Source organism: Rhinoraja longicauda, chromosome 8, assembly GCF_053455715.1.
Source record: "Rhinoraja longicauda isolate Sanriku21f chromosome 8, sRhiLon1.1, whole genome shotgun sequence".
Classification (NCBI taxonomy): Eukaryota; Metazoa; Chordata; class Chondrichthyes; order Rajiformes; family Arhynchobatidae; genus Rhinoraja; species Rhinoraja longicauda.
Genome location: NC_135960.1, coordinates 74373917 through 74390913, shown reverse-complemented (window position 1 = coordinate 74390913; position 16997 = coordinate 74373917). Strand labels below are relative to the sequence as shown.

Below are 16997 nucleotides of genomic sequence, written 5' to 3'. Positions count from 1 at the left end.
CAACTGATGGACAGATGGAAGTCTTGTGTGAGGTAACGGGTAGTAATTGATACTGCTCCCTGTGTTTCTCTTGGAGTTATGAAGATCATGCTCATTGTGCCTCTTGATAGGCACAGACCACACTGATTTGGTCCGCAGTTATTCAGTCACTAGGAGGAGCTGGATGAAGAGAATCTTGATAAAACTTGCAAGTAGACTCCTTCGTAGTTATCGCAATATGTCTCCATTCCTGAAGTTAGTCACAAATATGTTGCAACTGCGGTTCTTCTGCATGTACTCCTCTTTCCTGGTGTGAGACCAGGCTGTGACTTTGTGTTTGAATTTCATCATTGCCATTTTTTCAGACTGAAATAGGAATATAGCCTGCTCCCAATAGTGTTGCCGTTTTGTGGTTGATGGACATTTTAACATGATAGGCTGGAGAGGCAGCAAGCCTGGACTGGGTAGTATGCTGCAAGATATTGTCAAGGGTATCTGTGAACTCTCCTCTATTGGCTGTTAGCAGGGTGGGTTCCTGGATATTTGAGCAGTAAATGGTCGCGACAGCATTGAAGTATCGCCACATGACATTCTTATCTCCTTTCCATCGCCATCTATTTAAAAAAAAAAAAATCTCAGATATCAGTTTTCCCTCCACCGACCGAGTTGTGATGGAACTTCCAATCTGAGAAGAAGTGTTTGTGATCCGTTAAATGCCCCATCTCCTGGCTGTTCTTAAGGACTGGACTTAAGGACTGTCCAGCTACTGGGCATGCTGCAACTCCTGTTGGTTGGTTACCAGGTTGTCTGCGAGACATTATCTGAGAAAAGCTTGAGATCTTTGGCTTTGACTTTCCCGTGGCAAAGTTTCTGCCGCCATTGTTTTGGGGATAAACAGCAGATTAGTGCAGTCAGTCCAAAAGTCAATTCAGATCTGTTGCAACAGTTGACAGTAACGACAGTTGACAGCCCTGCAGTGCCAATTCCTGAATTTGAAGTGTTGCCATGATGTCTTGTGCTTGCCGTTCCAACAATACCGTATTGATTATGGCAGAACATTGGCCCAAGCATTTGGTTATTGCGTGAACTCATTAGAGGTGGCTTTCTTCATGTCTTTGCCAACACTCCTTGCCAGAGGTTTGTGTCTCTTCCAACTGGACATTGAAGTCATCCAACAGGATCTGGAGTGAGCATTTGAATTCCACAAATTCACAACTCTCTGGGTGAAAAAGTTTCTTCTCACCTCAGTTTTAAACGGCCTCCCCTTTATTCTTAGACTGTGGCCCCTGGTTCTGGACTCCCCCAACATTGGGAACATTTTTCCTGCATCTAGCTTGTCCAGTCCTTTTATAATTTAAAAACGGAGTGATATTGAAATTGTCACTGTTGGGACTATCCTGACATTCCAGGTTTGAAACTTCATACTAGGGAGCGGAAAAGGTGTGTGAGTGGTAACTTTGAAGGGAGCTGTTACATGTCTGCCACCAGAGAGGCTTGCTTGAGTGACTGCTTGGTCCAGTGGCATGGAGTTCAAAATGGCTGAAGACCAGATTCAGATGCAAGGACATCAATCATTAATGAAACAAGAATTTACAGCTGCACCAGCCAGCTCATTCAATCCCACCATCAACAAATATTGTGCCTGCCCTGCCCTTCCCTCCCGCTCGCACCCACCCTGGCCCTCCCAACTCCACTTAACGCACTCCCTCCCACCCAGCGCCCCCCTTTCACCATCTCTCCCCCTTGTGTACACTCTCCCTCTCCCTCTCTTGTCCTCACGTGAGCCCTCGCCTTCCCTCCTCCTCGTGGACACCCTCACCCTCCCTCCACCTTGTTCGCCCATTGCCTTCGCTTCTCTACACCCCCCCAAGTCTCTTATAGACACACGCGCACAGACACAAGTGTGAGCACAAAGCACTCGTCCTCTACCTCTGCCTCCTCCTCCTTGATCCTTCTCATTCTTCAATCACGTCTCATTTAAGCACCATTCAACCCAGTAAGTTTCTCCCACGCTTACTCAATCTCCTATCTACCCTTGATCCCGCCAACATACTTGTCGTGTACAATTCAGGCCACTCTTCTTTTCACCTGTCAAGCATCCCTATCTCTTTCCCCCCTCCCCGCCCCATTCCACCACAAAGCACCTATTCTTTAGCTCCAAAACAAACCTTGCCAAAATGTTTGTTTTCCATTCCGTGTGGTGATTGAAGCCTCAATTGCTTTCAGTTGACTGTTCGATGCTGATGATTCAATTAGTTGAAACACTGAGAAATGTCTCATTCATACCAGAAAGGTCCAAATTATAACTCCCCTAGTCCTTGGTTACCATGGTTTTGAGACCCACATGTCTGTCAGAAATGTCTGTCCACCGAGCGGCACGGTGGCGCAGCGGTAGAGTTGCTGCCTTACAATGAATGCAGCGCCGGAGACCCGGGTTCCATCCTGACTATGGGTGCTGTCTGTACGGAGTTTGTACGTTCTCCCCGTGACCTGCGTGGGTTTTCTCCGAGATCTTCAGTTTCCTCCCACACGCCAAAAACGTACAGGTTTGTAGGTTAATTGGTTTGGTAAATGTAAAAATTGTCCCTAGTGGGTGTAGAATAGTGTTAATGTGCAGGGATTGCTGGTCGGTGTGGACCCGGTGGGCCAAAGGGCCTGTTTCCGCGCTGTATCTCTAAACTCTAAACCTCTTAGCATTCCTCTGCTTGTTGTGCAGAAGCTCCAGTGGAACCTGATGCCTTTTGATGCTCGCGATGTACCATCTACACAACAAGATTTTCATTGTTTCTTATGGTTTCAATAAATTAGCAAATAATGCAAAGCATAATTATTTAATAGAAACATAGAAAATAGGTGCAGTGGCACGCCATTCGGCCCTTCGAGCCAGCATCGCCATTCAATATGATCATGGCTGATCATCCAAAATCAGTACCCCGTTCCTGCTTTTTCCTCATATCCCTTGATTCCTTTAGCCCTTTGAGCTAAATCTAACTCTCTCTTGAAAACATTCAGTAAATTGGCCTCCTGTGGCAGAGAATTCCACAGATTCACAGCTCTCTGGGTGAAAACATTTTTCTTCATCTCAGTCCTAAATGGCCTCCCCTTTATTCTAAGACTGTGGCCCCTGGTTCTGGACTCGCCCAACATTGGGAACATTTTTCCTGCATCTAGCCTGTCTAATCCTTTAATAATTTGATATGTTTCTATGATCCCCTCTCATCCTTCTAAATTCCACTGAAATCAAGCCCAGTCCACCCATTCTTTCATCATTTGTCAGTCCCGCCATCCCAGGAATTAACCTGGTGAACCTAAGCTGCACTCCCTCAATAGCAATAATGTCCTTCCTCAAATTAGGAGACCAAAACAGCACACAATACTCCAGGTGTGGTCTCAACTGCAGTAGGACCTCCTTGCTCCTAAACTCAAATCCTCTCATAGTGAAGCCCAACATGCCATTGGCTTTCTTCACTGCCTGCTGTACCTGCATGCTTACTTTCAGTGACTGATGCACAAACACACGCAGGTCTCGTTGCACCTCGCCTTTTCCTAATTTGACACCATTCAGATAATAATCTGCCTTCCTGTTCTTGACACTAAAGTGGATAACCTCACATTTATCCACATTGTACTGCATCTGCCCACTCACCCAACCTATCCAAGTAACCCTGCAGCCTCGTAGCATCCTCCTCGCAGCTCACACTGCCACCCAGCTTTGTGTCATCCGCAAAGTTGGAGATGTTACATTTAATTTCCTTGTCTAAATCATTTATATATATTGTAAATAACTGGGGCCCCAGCATCGAGCCTTGCGGCACCCCTTCATCCTTATCTTTTTAAAAACATTTGCATATTTGTCTATCTTATGAACATCGCCCAACTATTTAAAGTGCTGAAGAAGTAAAAAAGAAGTTAAACTATTTAAAGTGAAGAAGGAATGCACCAATTATTTTCCGCTCTTCCCTCCAAAGTCTATTGAAAAAACTCTCCAGAAAACCAGTGGAACCTCACTCGCTTCTGTTAATCCCAGCACCCGATATTTCATTTTAGAGATACAGCGCGGAAACAGGCCCTTCGGCTCACCAGGTCTGCTCCGACCAGCGATCCCCGCACATTAACACTATCCTATACCCACTATGGACAATTTTTACATTTACCAAGCCAATTAACCTACAAACCTGTACGTCTTTGGAGTGTGGGAGGAAACTGAAGATCTCGGAGAAAACCCACGCAGGTCACGGGGAGAATGTACAAACTCTGTACAGACAGCACCCATAGTCGTGATCAAACCCAGGTCTCCGGCGCTGCACTCGCTGTAAGGCAGCAACTCTACTGCTGCGCCACTGTGTCCGCCCTATTTCTATCTGAATCCTCTTTTTAGACAATAGGGAGTAGGCCATTTGGCCCTTCGAGCCAGCACCGCCATTCAATGTGATCATGGCTGATCATTCATAATCAATGCCCCGTTCCTGCCTTCTCCCCATACCCCCTGACTCCGCTATTTTTAAGAGCTCTATCTAGCTCTCTTTTGAAAGCATCCAGAGAATTGGCCTCCACTGCCTCTGAGGCAGAGAATTCCACAGATTTACAACACTCTGACTGAAAAAGTTTTTCCTCATCTCCGTTCTAAATGGCCTACCTTTTATTCTTAAACTGTGGCCCCTGGTTCTGGACTCCCCCAACATTGGAAACATGTTTCCTGCCTCTAACGTGTCCAATCCCTTAATAATCTTATATGTTTCAATAAGATTCCCTCTCATCCTAAATTCCAGTGTATACAAGCCCAGTCGCTCCAGTCTTTCAACATACGACAGTCCCGCTATTCCGGGAATTAACCTAATGATCCGCTGCACTTCCTCAATAGCAAGAATGTCCTTCCTCAAATTTGGAGACCAAAAGTGCGCACAGTACTCCAGGTGTGGTCTCACTAGGGCCCTGTACAGCTGCAGAACGACCTCTTTGCTCCTATACTCAACTCCTCTTGTCATAAAGGCCAACATGCCATTAGCTTTCTTCACTGCCTGCTGTACCTGCATGCTAACTTTAAGTGACTGATGAACAAGGACACCCAGATCTCTTTGTACTTCCCCATTTCTTAACTTGACACCATTCAGATAGTAATCTGCCTTCCTGTTCCATTTTATTTCATGCAACCTCAATCTTAACCAGATATTCAATCTGAATTGATAGAACGCCTTTCATTACACCCAAAAATCTATTTTGTCCAGAATTATTACATTATTCTATGTCAGAAATTTAAAGTCTTTGTTAAACCTCAAAATACATGAAAGTGTAAAAATACCCTCATCATACACCAGAATATTATATAATGGTTATTATGTTTACTGATTTCATAAAAATATTAAGTTGCAGAATGAACAATTAATTCCATGTGATAGACAGAAAATGCTGGAGTAACTCAGCGACAGGCAGCATCTGTGGATCGAATGAATGGGTGACATTTCACGTTGAGACCCTTCTTCAGACTGACCCGAAATGTCACCCATTCCTTCTACCCATAGATGCTGCCTGTCCCGCTGAGTTACTCCAGCATTTTCTGTCTATCTTTGGTGTAAACCAGCATCTGCAGTTCCTTCCTACACTATTCCATGTGTTACCCAAAATATTAGCTTCACATTGTGACACCAGAGACCAGTCTGAGTTGAGAAATGGAATATACAGCTGATAGAAACAAATGTCCTGCTTAAGCAAGAGCGATGTGGTGTCAGGTACAATTATTGATCGACCACCAAGTAAAGAAAATGCCATCTTTCCTTAGAGCAGCTGTGTACTTGCATCACTCACTTTCGAACTAGAAAAATGATCATTTAATTGAGTTTTTTGAAGAGGGTGACCAAGATTGATGAGAACAGTGCAGTACATGGACTATAGCAAGGTCTATAACAAGGTACTGCATGGCGGACCAGTTTCAAAAATTAGATTATATGGAATGCAGCATGAGCTAGCTAATTGGATACAAAATCGACTGGAATGTAGGAAACAGAAGATGGTGGACACAAAATGCTGGAGTAACTCAGCAGTCAGTCGGTCACGACCCGAAACGTCACCAATTCCTTCTCTCCAGAGATGCTGCCTGTCCCACTGAGTTACTCCAATATTTTGTGTCTATCTGAGGTGTAAACCAGCATCTACAGAAGGTAGGACAACAGAAGGTAACAAAACGGGCAATACGGGCTGAAAAGATGAAGTACGAGGGGAAGCTGGCCAAGAATATAAAGAAGGACAGTAAAAGCTTCTTTAGATATGTTAAGAGAAAAAGAGTAGCAAAGTCAGGGTACGCAGGGAGGTGGCTCTAGAAATAGTGGACGCATTGGTGATCATTTTCCAATGTTCAATAGATTCAGGATCAGTTCCTGTGGATTGGAGGATAGCTAATGTTATCCCACTTTTCAAGAAAGGAGCAAGAGAGAAAACGGGGAATTACAGACCAGTTAGCCTGACATCGGTGGTGGGGAAGATGCTGGAGTCAATATTTTAAGAGGTAATAGCAGTAAAAGGATAAGTCCAAATCAGCATGGATTTATGAAAGGGAAATCATGCTTGACTAATCTTCTGGAATTTTTTGAGGATGTGACAAGTAAAATGGATGAAGGGGAGCCAGTGGATGTAGTGCATGTAGACTTTCAGAAAGCCTTTGATAAGGTCCCATACGGGAGATTGGTGAGCAAAATTAGAGCACATGGTATTGGGGGTAGGGTGTTGATATGGATACAGAATTGGTTGGCAGACAGGAAGCAAAGAGTAGGAGTAAACGGGTTCTTTTCAGAATGGCAGGCAGTGGCGAGTGGAGTGCCCCAAGGCTCGGTGTTGGGGCCGCAACTGTTTACCATATATATTAATGATTTGGAAGAGGGAAGTAGAAGTAACACTAGCAAGTTTGCGGATGACACAAAGCTGGGTGGCAGTGTGAACTGCGAAGAGGATGTTAGGAGGTTGCAGGGTGACCTGGACAAGTTGAGTGAGTAGGCAGATGCGTGGCAGACACAGTATAATATAGATAAATGTGAGGTTATCCACTTTAGCGGCAAAAAAAAAGGCAGATTGTTATCTCAATGGTGTCAGGTTAGCTAAGGGGGAGGTGCAGCGAGACCTGGGTGTCCTTGTACACCAGTCACTGAAAGTTGACGTGCAGGTACAGCAGGCAGTGAAGAAAGCTAATGGCATGTCGGCCTTCATAACGAGAGGATTTCAGTATAGGAGTAAAAAGGTTCTGCTGCAGTTGTATAGCGCCCTGGTAAGACCACATCTGGAGTATTGTGTACAGTTTTGGTCTCCTAATTTGAGGAAGGACATCCTTGTAATTGAGGCAGTGCAGCGTAGGTTCACAAGATTGATCCCTGGGATGGCGGAACTGTCATACGAGGAAAGATTGAAAAGACTAGGCTTGTATTCACTGGAGTTTAGAAGGATGAGAGGGGATCTTATAGAGACATATAAAATTATAAAAGAACTGGACAAGCTAGATGCAGGAAAAATGTTCCCAATGTTGGGCGAGTCCAGAACCAGGGGCTTAGAATAAAGGGGAGGGCATTTTAAACTGAGGTGAGAAGGAACTTTTTCACCCGGAGAGTTGTGAATTTGTGGAATTCTCTGCCACAGTGGGCAGTGGAAGCCAAATCACTGGATGGATTTAAGAGAGAGTTAGATAGAGCTCTAGGGGCCAGTGGAATCAAGGGATATGAGGAGAAAGCAGGCACGTGTTATTGATTATGGATGATCAGCCATGATCACAATGGATGGCGGTGCTGGTTCGAAGGGCTGAATGGCCTCCTCCTGCACCTATTTTCTATGTTTCTATCTACAGTTCCTTCCTTTCAGAGTGAAGACCTTTAATAAGTGGTGTAACATAGGAATCAGTGCTGGGTAATCTATTCGTTATTTATATTAATAATTTGAATGTAGGTGGCATGGTTGGTAAGTTTGCAGATAACGTTAAAATTGGTGACATCGTGGACAGAGAAAGGTGGTACAACGGACCGATGGCATTTAATTTGAATAATCAAGGCGGCACGGTAGCGCAACGGTAGAGTTATAAGAAAATAACTGCAGATGCTGGTACAAATCGAAGGTATTTATTCACAAAATGCTGGAGTAACTCAGCGGGTCAGGCAGCATCTCGGGAGAGAAGGAATGGGTGACGTTTCGGGTCGAGACCCTTCTTCAGACTGATGTCGGGGGCGGGACAAAGGAAGGATATAGGTGGAGACAGGAAGATAGAGGGAGAACTGGGAAGGAGGAGGGGAAGAGAGGGACAGAGGAACTATCTAAAGTTGGAGAAGTCGATGTTCATACCACTGGGCTGCAAACTGCCCAGGAGAAATATGAGGTGCTGTTCCGGTAGAGTTGCTCTTTTACAGCGCTAGAGACCCAGGTTCGATCCTGTCTACAGGCGCTGTCTGTACGGAGTTTGTACATTCTCTCCGTGACCTGCGTGGATTTTCTCCAGGTACTCAGGTTTCCACTCATACAATTTGCTAGAGTCATAGTGTGATACAGTGTGGAAACTGGCCCTTCGGCCCAACTCGCCCACATCGGCGAACAATGTCCCAGCTACCTTCGTCGCACTTGCCTGCGCTTGGTTCATAACCCTCCAAACCTGTCCGATCCATGTACCTGTCCAACTGTTTCTTAAATGTTGGGATAGTCCCAGCCTCAACTACCTCCTCTGGCAGCTTGTTCCACACACCCACCTGTGGTTAGGTGTATGGAACAAGCACACCCTTACTGTGTGAAAAAGCTGAAAGGCTGAACATTTTTAGGAATCATTGAACTGCTGATCCTGAACATTCTTGCATGAATTTAATTAAATATATGGAATGAACAGTTCTAATCATGTTTCTTCAGATTTTTTAAAATCCTTCGAGAAAATAGATTTATAATCAGATGGCATTGTGATACAGAGCTGTTCACAGAAATGTCCCCAGATTTAACCTATTCCATATTATAATTTGCACAACTGCTAATATTTCTATTCAATTTTTAATATTTTGAATGTAGTGTGAACTAAATAAGCAAAATTCCCTTTATCATGTTCATTCTGTTTGAGTGTAATTAATTTGTGTCTAGGTGATTAGTCAACCTTGATCTATATCTCTTGCTGCATGTAGACACAGTGTTTTGTATTACCTACAGGCGTTAGTTATTGGAGAGTGCCTCAGGAGCTGATAGAATGTTGGACCCTTGAGGGCCGACCTTTGCAAGGCAACAACGAGACGGTGGCACCAATTCAGAAACGGTAGGTGTTTGTCTCTTCATGTATTTTGTTTCAGTAATGTGTTTCTCATCTTAGGGCAGCACATTGGCGCAAGGAAGACACAGTGGCACAAGGACAGCTCAGTGGTGCAAGGGCAGTTCAGTGGTGCAAGGGAGACTGGTGCAAGGACAGCTCAGTGGTGCAAGGGCAGTTCAGTGGTGCAAGGGCAGTTCAGTGGTGCAAGGGAGACAGTGGTGCAAGGGCAGCACAGTGGTGCAAGGAAGACACAGTGGCACAAGGACAGCTCAGTGGTGCAAGGGCAGTTCAGTGGTGCAAGGGCAGTTCAGTGATGCAGTGGTAGAGTTGCTGCCTTATAACCCCAGGTTCGATCCTGACTACGGGTGCTGTCTGTAGGGAGTTCATACATGCCCACGTGGGTCTTCTCCAGGTGCTCTGGTTTTCTCCCACATCCCCAAAACGTGCTAGTTTGTAGGTAAATTGGTTTCTGTAAATTGTCCCTTGTGTTTAGGATAAAGCTAGTGATGGTTGGTCGGCGTGGACTCGGTGAGCCAAAGGGGCTGTTTGCACTAAACTAAGTATCTTTAAACTAAACTGAGTGGAACTAGCACTTTGTGCGTTAAACATCCCAAATCTACCTTTTTAAAAATTTGCTGATTCATAAACTACCTCTTTTAAAACTGTGAATCTTAAATGAAAGAAATGTTATGAGTAGCGTTTGCTTTATAATGCATGCAGTAGGACCGTGCTTACATGGAAAATAGTTGCTACGATAGAAAGACAGTTAGTTAATCAGTGAATCTAACTTTAATCATTACAAAATTCCATGAGTTTAAAGTTCCCATTAGGAAAAAATATAATCTGCTAAATTGCTACTTTATGTCTTTGCTAGTTCACTTAAAAGAAATCTTAAATATTTCCTTTCCCCTTAGCTATTTTGTCACTATTTGGCATTATGCTAAACTTCTAAGCTTTATTAATGCTGCTTCTGAATGGGACACATCAGCAACCAAACTTTTTGTTTTGTTTTCAGTTTTGCTTAACATTTACATTAAATGCAAGTTTTATGTATCTTCTAGATGTCCTGTTGATGCCAATAAAACAGAAATGGAAACACCCAAAAAAAACCACAAACCTGTGGAGTTCTCTGGCCCATCCACCAGCACCCAGATTAAAGTGAAGAATTCTGGATTGGTCAAACTATCGACTCCAGCTGCAACTTCTATGACTGTATTCAACTCCTCAGTTCATCTCAAAACCCTGGCCGTAAAGAGAGCAAGTACAGGGGAGTTTGTAAACCACAGGACAGCATCTTCCAGTGACAGTGGGTGTTCTGGATCAGATGCCCAAACATCTGTCAAATTTCAAAATGCTGAGAGTGGCGTAGAATCTGGTTGTAAAGAAGCAGTCAAACTGCCAGAGAAGAAGTTGATGGTGAATCGAGTGATCAAGTTGAAAAGAAAGCCACCTACTGCAACACTTGTAACACCAGTGGATCCATTTAAGAGTAATGATAATGTGAATATAGGTATAGATCCATGTGCTTCAGAAAGCCCTCACACCTCCATCACACTGAACTCAATGGCTGACTATCTAGAGGATGTATGTGAAAGTGACAGGAAACAGGAAGAGAATGGTTAAATAGCTGATGTTTGCAAGAGAGGGGAGAGGATGGATGCGTTAGTTGGTTTGTTAAGACTGCATTTGAAACCCGCTGATGCTTAGCATAATTTCCAAAGAAATTTTATTGCTAGATCAGAATTCTAGTCACTTAGCTAGAAAGTGGAAAGTTTGTCCTTTCAGTGATAGTTCAACGGGTTTATCCAGGCCTTAACACTTGACCAAAGAGAACACGGATTTGATATCTGATCCGAGCTTCGTGGCCTCCTCCTGTTCAGGTGACATTATAGGTGCTATTGAATGCTTTTAGTGGATGGATGGGACATTTGCCAAGTCTTTCAGCCCAGATCATTATCCATCAATCCTTTCGGAACCGTGTGCATGTGTAAGTGGACACAAGGTTTATGGTTTCTCCATCTCCCACATCTGTGCTGATGTACCCTACCAGGTACTCTTCAGCATCGGTGGTCTGTGGAATAAACAGCTGTCGGTGAGAAGAACCTGAAGTATTTTTGAACTGGTTATTAATTATACCTCAACTCATCCTGCCTCTTGTATCTCAACTACATGAAAATGTGAATAAGGTATCTTAACATACATTCAATAACATCTTCCAAAGTATTCCACTTTTAATTTGGCTGAATGCTCCATAATATCTAATTGGGCATATCTTCAGGCTAACAGTCTCAAGGCATGTAACAGTGTGAAAGAATGTGTCTTGTGAGAGAGCATCCATACAATGTAAAAAAAACAGACATTAACTTATTCTTGGAGAACAGTGCATACGATAGAATAGTAATGATCATAAATAGTAATGCCATTACTATACTGCAAAAATAGGGGGAAATTTGATTGACAAATTGCAGCTTCTGTGAACAGTACCTTTCTTCATTTCCTTCTGTTTCTGGTCTCGTGGAAGCATTTTGCAATTATTAGCACAATATTTTTAAATGAATTTTGTGTTTGTGCACTTGTGTGTGAAAGAGACAGCAAATATGTTAGACAAAAAAAATTCTTTTGAACAATAGAGTTAGCTTAAAACAAAGTTGTGGGTTTTGTTTTGCGTGTGAGAAGGAAGTGACAGTGCCTGGTCACGATGCAAAGACCACACTTTGTTCAGTTATTCCTTGTGTTTGGCCTGCAGAGTTTCATGTTCTTGCTCATGTCTGGCATATATTTTGGTTGTGTGTGTGTGTGTGTTTGGTAGCCTGTCAAGAAATCTGATTGGTTTTCTGCTTTTAGGATGATTTAGTTTGTTAGTTTTATGGAGGGAAAACAAAAATCTCATTTTCGGACACTGGTCAATGATAGCATTAACAGTTTATTTTGCAATCAAGGCCCTTTATGTAGGAGTTATGCCTGGATCAGAAGATTTGTACGATTAGACAAGTGAACTGTTGGTGCTCAGAAGCTTGTGTTTTCAGTGCATTCAGGCATAAAGCAACAGAACGTCCTTGATGCACAATATTCAATGCTCCATGTAAAAGTTCAAGGGTGGTTACACTGTGGGAATCACTGAACCCGTTTAGATCAACTGTGCAATGGGAATTTAATTGATATACTTGAAGTACATGGTTTAGTGGAAAACTTTTGGCTAGTTTTATATTTAAAATTTGTATGCTCCATATTGTACAGATGAATTGTTTGTTTTACTAGAAAATAAAATATGATTCTGCTTGTTCTTATGATCTTATAGTTTTCCTACTTCTCATTGTGTATGTTTCTGTTCCAGTTATCGTGTTTAATAAGTGTTTTCTGTTTCATGGCACTGATAAGCCTCGGAAAAAATAATTCACGCTTAAGAGAAAGTACGTTATTTTATGATTATTTGATGCAATGATTTAATCCAAATCTTAATAACCAAGTGCTGCAGCTAATTAAACAGGAAGCATCTGTTCTGGAAGCTAAAGCCAGTTGTTTATATTGATACAGAGTAAAGAATAAATAGAAAAGTGCTTGGGTGAGGTGCCGGGTGACTGGAGGGTGTCTAATGTGCCTCCATAAAGGGTTGCAAAGTGAAGCCTGGGAACTATAGGCCAGTGAACCTAATGTCTGTGGTAGATAACTTTCTAGAGAGAGTTCTGACGAATACGTATATGCATTTAGCTAGACATCGGCTGACTGAAGATAGTAGTTTTGTGCATGGGAGATCGTGGCTCGCAAATTTGATTGAGTTTTTTGAAGAAGTAATCGTGAAGGTTGACAAGGACAAGGCCAGAGACATCTTTATGGATTTCATTAAGGCCTTTGGTAAGGTTCCACATGGTAGGCTGCTCTGGAAGGTTAGATCGCATGGGACCCAAAGGGAGTTAGCTACTGGATGCAGAATTGGCCTCATGGAAGGAAGCAGATGGTGGTGGTGGAAGGTTGTTTTTTTGGACTGGAAGCCTGTCACTAGTGGTGTGCCTCAGGGATCGGTGTTGGCCCATTGCTGTTTTGTGGTTTATATTCACAATTTGGATGAGAATTCACTAATTCACTGCATGATTAGTGAATTTGCAGATTATACTAAAGTAGATGGTATCGTAGACAGTGAAGAGGTTAATCAAAAATCGCAGCAGGATCTTGATCAGCTGGGCAAGTGGGCTGAAGAATGGCTAATCGAGTTCAATGCAGATAGGTGTGAGGTGTTTGGGAAGTCAAACCAGGGCAGGACCTTCACAATGAATATCAGAAGACTGGAGTGTGTTGCAGAGTAGAGGAATTGAGGAGTACAGGTGTCACAGATAGGGTGGTAAAGAAGGCTTTTGGTACATTGGCCTTCATCAGTCACGGTATTGAGTATAGAAGTTGTTCAAAGACTTTGGTGAGGTTACATTTGGAGTATTGTGTTCAGTTCTGGTCACCCTGCTATAGGATATCATTAAGCTGGAAAGAGTGCAAAGATTTATGAGGCAGTTGTCAGGACTCAAGGGCCTTAGCTAGAGGGAGAGGTTGGACAAGCTGGGACTTTATTCAATGGAGTGCAGAAGGCTAATGGATGATAGAGGTGATACAGGTGTTTAAAATCGATAAGATGAAAGCACAGAGTAAAAGGAACCCGAGGGGCAACTTTTTCACTGAGAGGGTGGTGGGGATATGGAATGAGCTGCCAGAGGAGGTAGTTGAGGCAGGTAGAATAACCCCATTCAATAGACTTGGACAGGTACATGGATTGGAAAGGTTTCGAGGGATATGGACCGAATGCAGGGAAATGGGAGTAGCTTAGATGGGGCATCCTCATCAATATGCACGCGTTGGGCCGAAGGGCCTGTTTCCATGCTGTATGTCTCTGTGGCTACTTGAAATCATATTTTAAAGTAGCACCTTAATAAAACTACCGTTGATGAATAAACTTACTGCCAACTCCCATAAACAAGATAGCACACTTTGCAATAAGAAAATAATGAGTAAATGCTCATCAATCTCTAAAAACTACTGAATGTCAGCAACATATTTGTGTGGAGGGCATTTCTAGTGACTACAGGGCTGGGGTTGTTGAAGAAGTTGGGTATCAGGAATCATTTGAATGAGTCGCTACATTTGTTTTCTGAACTGCATCAGCCAGATGGCTTCCATTTTGGTCACTGTTTCTTGTTGATCCAATTCCATTACCACTAGAAATCCATACAGTTCGGCTTTCCAGGAGGGATAGTAAGCTTGCTCTTTTTTTATTTCTCTGGAGACATTAAATATATTGCTTCCTTTCCACTGACTTAGCTGAGACAAAAGACTACAAATTTGGGACTTCGTCCGTATCAGTCAGTTTATACGACAGGGTGGCACGGTGGCGCAGCGGTAGAGTTGCTGCCTTACAGCGAATGCAGCGCCGGAGAACCGGGTTCAATCCCGAATACGGGTGCTGTCTGTACAGAGTTTGTACGTTCTCCCCGTGACCTGCGTGGGTTTTCTCCGAGATCTTCGGTTTCCTCCCACACTCCAAAGACGTACAGGTTTGTGGGTTAATTGGCTTGGTAAATGTAAAAATTGTCTCTAGTGGGTATAGGATAGTGTTAACATGCGGGATCGTTGGACGGCGCGGACCCAGTGTGCCGAAAGGGCCTGTTTCTGCGCTGTATCTCTAAACTAAACATTCTGTATGGCACATTAAGCCATCCATGCTAGATTTTTGGTACACCAATCCATGACTTTGTATTTCATGTTTTACAATTGACTTAATATAATTCACATTTGCACCTTTTTTTTCAATTCTAATTTTTGCTTTTAAAATTGTAATTCAGAGAAAATAGTATGGATTTTGTGGTGGGTGCTGAAGTCATTATGCTTGTAAGTGACACGTCTGCAAACAAGTTGACGGGGCATGAAACAGGGCATGAATGTCATCTTTTCCTGTGTTGGCTGCTGTCATTCATGAGAATCATTGTCAACCACCAATTGTCATGAAACTGAAAACCAAAAATGTTGGAAATACTCAGCAGGTTAGACTGGAAGAGTTAACTTTTCTCTGGAACATCGGAGGTTGAGGGAAGACTTGATAGAAGTATATAAAATTATGAGCGGCATTGATAAGGTGGAAAGTCAAGATTCTTTCCAGGAAATATCCAACACTAGAGTAGATATTGCTATAAATCTTTTAGTTTCAGTCTTTTAGTTTACTTTAGTTTAGAGATACAACGCGGAAACATGCCCTGCAGCCCACCGGGCCCGCGCTAACCAGCGATCCCCACACATTAACACTAACTTACACCCACTAGGGACCATTTTCACATTTACCAAGCCAATTAACCTACAAACCTGTACGTCTTTGGAGTGTGGAAGGAAACCGAAGATCTCGGAGAAAACCCACACAGGTCACGGGGAGAATGTACAAACTCCGTACAGACAGCACCCGTAGTCGGGATGGAACCCGGGTCGCTGGAGCTGCATTCACTGTAAGGCAGCAACTCTACCGCTGCGCCACCATCCAGTCCCAGAAGGAAGGGTGAGAGCAGAGGTGCAGGAAATGGATGCGATGCAGTCAAGGGCTTGTGTTAAAACCCTTGACTACATCTCAACCTTTTTCCATGCTTCTGCTGTCTCCTCAGAGGTAGAATGACAACTCCACATTGGAGAAACCACCTGTAGATCGAGTGGCTACTTTACCGAGTGGCTGCATGAAGTCCACAGGGGTGACTCAGAGCTTCCTATTGCCTGCCACTTCAATTCCCCATCCCACTTGAATCTATGAGACCGTGGCCTCCAGCACTTTACAGATCAAGCTTGAGGAGCACGACCTCATCTTCCACCTGGATATTTTGCAGCCCTCTGGACACAATATTGAATTCTACAAATCCAGGTGAATTAATTTCTCAGTGTAAGTCATCCATCTGTGATAATGGCTGAGCTTATTGTTTTTCTCTGGGAGTGGAGAACATGCCCAGCCAGACCTGCTCCACAACCTGTTCTTCTGACCTTGTCTTGATGTCCCCAGTCTCTACCTGCTCCCATTCATTCATTGACCAGCTTGTTGTCAGCTTATTTGTATGGTCACTTCTCCGTGGATTGTCACCTTGTCGTGGTGGAGAAGCTTGTGTGGTCCTGAGATCCTGAGAGCGATGCCGTCTGGAGCTACACTCCTGGTAGGGTCACCCATGGTGGTAAGGTCGAGGGGGAGGTCCCTGACAAAGAGCAATCCAACCAAGACCTCAACGGTGGAATAGGCGGAGGATGGTGGCTGACTTTAGTGGAGCGTCACAACGGCTGGGAAGGCGGATGGATGAAGGCTGCGGCAGAAAAGGGTCCCCGGTCATCTTGGACTCCACGCCACTGGATCCTGACCCAGATCTGTCAAGGACTGTGTGGTGGCTGTCTGTGCACCAGTCTCCTCACGTTAAACAAAGTCACGTTCAGACGTCCAACCCTATGTAGAGGACAGACATACACGCTTCCAGTGACCGCCGATGATGTATGGTCACCCTGATATCACCCAATCAGAGATATCTCTCTCCCACTCTCACTGTAGTTTAACAGATTCTCTCTCCTTCCCAATTCTGATGAAAGTTTTTTGATCTGGAACATCAACTATTTCTCTTCATACCACCCCGATAAGTTTTTCCAGCATCTTTTGTTATAATTTTACATCTCCCACATCTGCAGTTTTGTTTCCACTTTTTGCCATCAAGCTAACTGAGCAGCCAAATAAGAAATGTAGTGGGATGGAATTGTAGAATTACATGTCCATGGTGAAAAT

At 43.6% G+C, this 16997-nt stretch overlaps 1 protein-coding gene across 2 annotated transcripts in view; it reads left to right on the top strand.

Annotated features, from left to right (window-relative positions):
* LOC144596112 (BTB/POZ domain-containing protein KCTD18-like) overlaps positions 1 to 12509 on the top strand; it is a 32490-nt gene extending 19981 nt beyond the window's left edge. For both annotated transcript variants that reach the window (XM_078404290.1, XM_078404291.1), the window contains 2 exons: positions 9130 to 9232; positions 10288 to 12509. In XM_078404290.1, the coding sequence (XP_078260416.1) occupies positions 9130 to 9232; positions 10288 to 10849 (665 nt within the window). In that variant the 3' untranslated portion in view covers positions 10850 to 12509. The remainder of the gene's footprint in view (positions 1 to 9129; positions 9233 to 10287) is intronic.
* The last annotated feature ends 4488 nt before the right edge of the window (positions 12510 to 16997 follow it).